General features: G+C 42.1%; 1 protein-coding gene across 1 annotated transcript in view; it reads left to right on the plus strand.

The window, feature by feature from the left end:
* Positions 1–229: 229 nt before the first annotated feature.
* Positions 230–684, plus strand: part of WDFY1 (WD repeat and FYVE domain containing 1) — a gene marked incomplete at its 5' end in the record, with an annotated part of 17,606 nt that continues 17,151 nt past the window's right edge. Inside the window, one exon of the mRNA XM_010012704.1 lies at positions 230–297. Coding sequence (XP_010011006.1) covers positions 230–297 — 68 coding nt within the window. The remainder of the gene's footprint in view (positions 298–684) is intronic.

Genomic DNA, 684 nt, shown 5'->3' on the forward strand with positions numbered 1-684 from the left:
ACTCTTCAGAATCCAAGGGTGGCTATTTTTAGTACTATTATTCTTTTTATGTTAAAGTACTATTGGAGTACTGTTATTTGTGTTACATTGTTCCTCTAACTATTATGTTTGAGTTACACAAAAGCTGAGAGGATTTGAGCTGATATAAAAGCAAACTGGTTAGCTGTTTCAGATGCAAGGGATGATGCACCTAGTTAACTGTCTTCTCCTTGCTCCTTCCCTGACACAGAACAATACGAGTATGGCTGAAGAGAGACAGTGGACAATACTGGCCCAGCATCTATCACACCATGTCATGTAAGTACCATGCTGGAGATGGTAAGTGATGGCCAAGCATGGCATGGGTTTTGTAACCTGTGCTGTGTGTGGGAATACCTCCTTCCCATTTCCCCAAGTGCTGGATTTGCTCGATGATCTTGAAATTGGGAACTTTGCAGCAACTCTAGCTCAGACTTTGAAACTAGCTGCATAGTGGGTGAGATCTAAAGCAGCATTCTGTCAGAACCACATCCTTCACCACGTGAATCACTGTGTGGATCTGCAGCTGTAGACGTCTCAAATGTTGGCAAATAACTCTTATGCTGAATAAGTGACCTTTTCAAATGACTAGTTTTAAAGTTCAGGCATAAGAATATTCTTTGCTTTCCAAGGTTGGCATCTTCTTTCTATCCCCCCCCAACCCCG

This window comes from Nestor notabilis, unplaced genomic scaffold (genome assembly GCF_000696875.1).
Source record: "Nestor notabilis isolate BGI_N333 unplaced genomic scaffold, ASM69687v1 scaffold23814, whole genome shotgun sequence".
NCBI lineage: Eukaryota > Metazoa > Chordata > Aves > Psittaciformes > Psittacidae > Nestor > Nestor notabilis.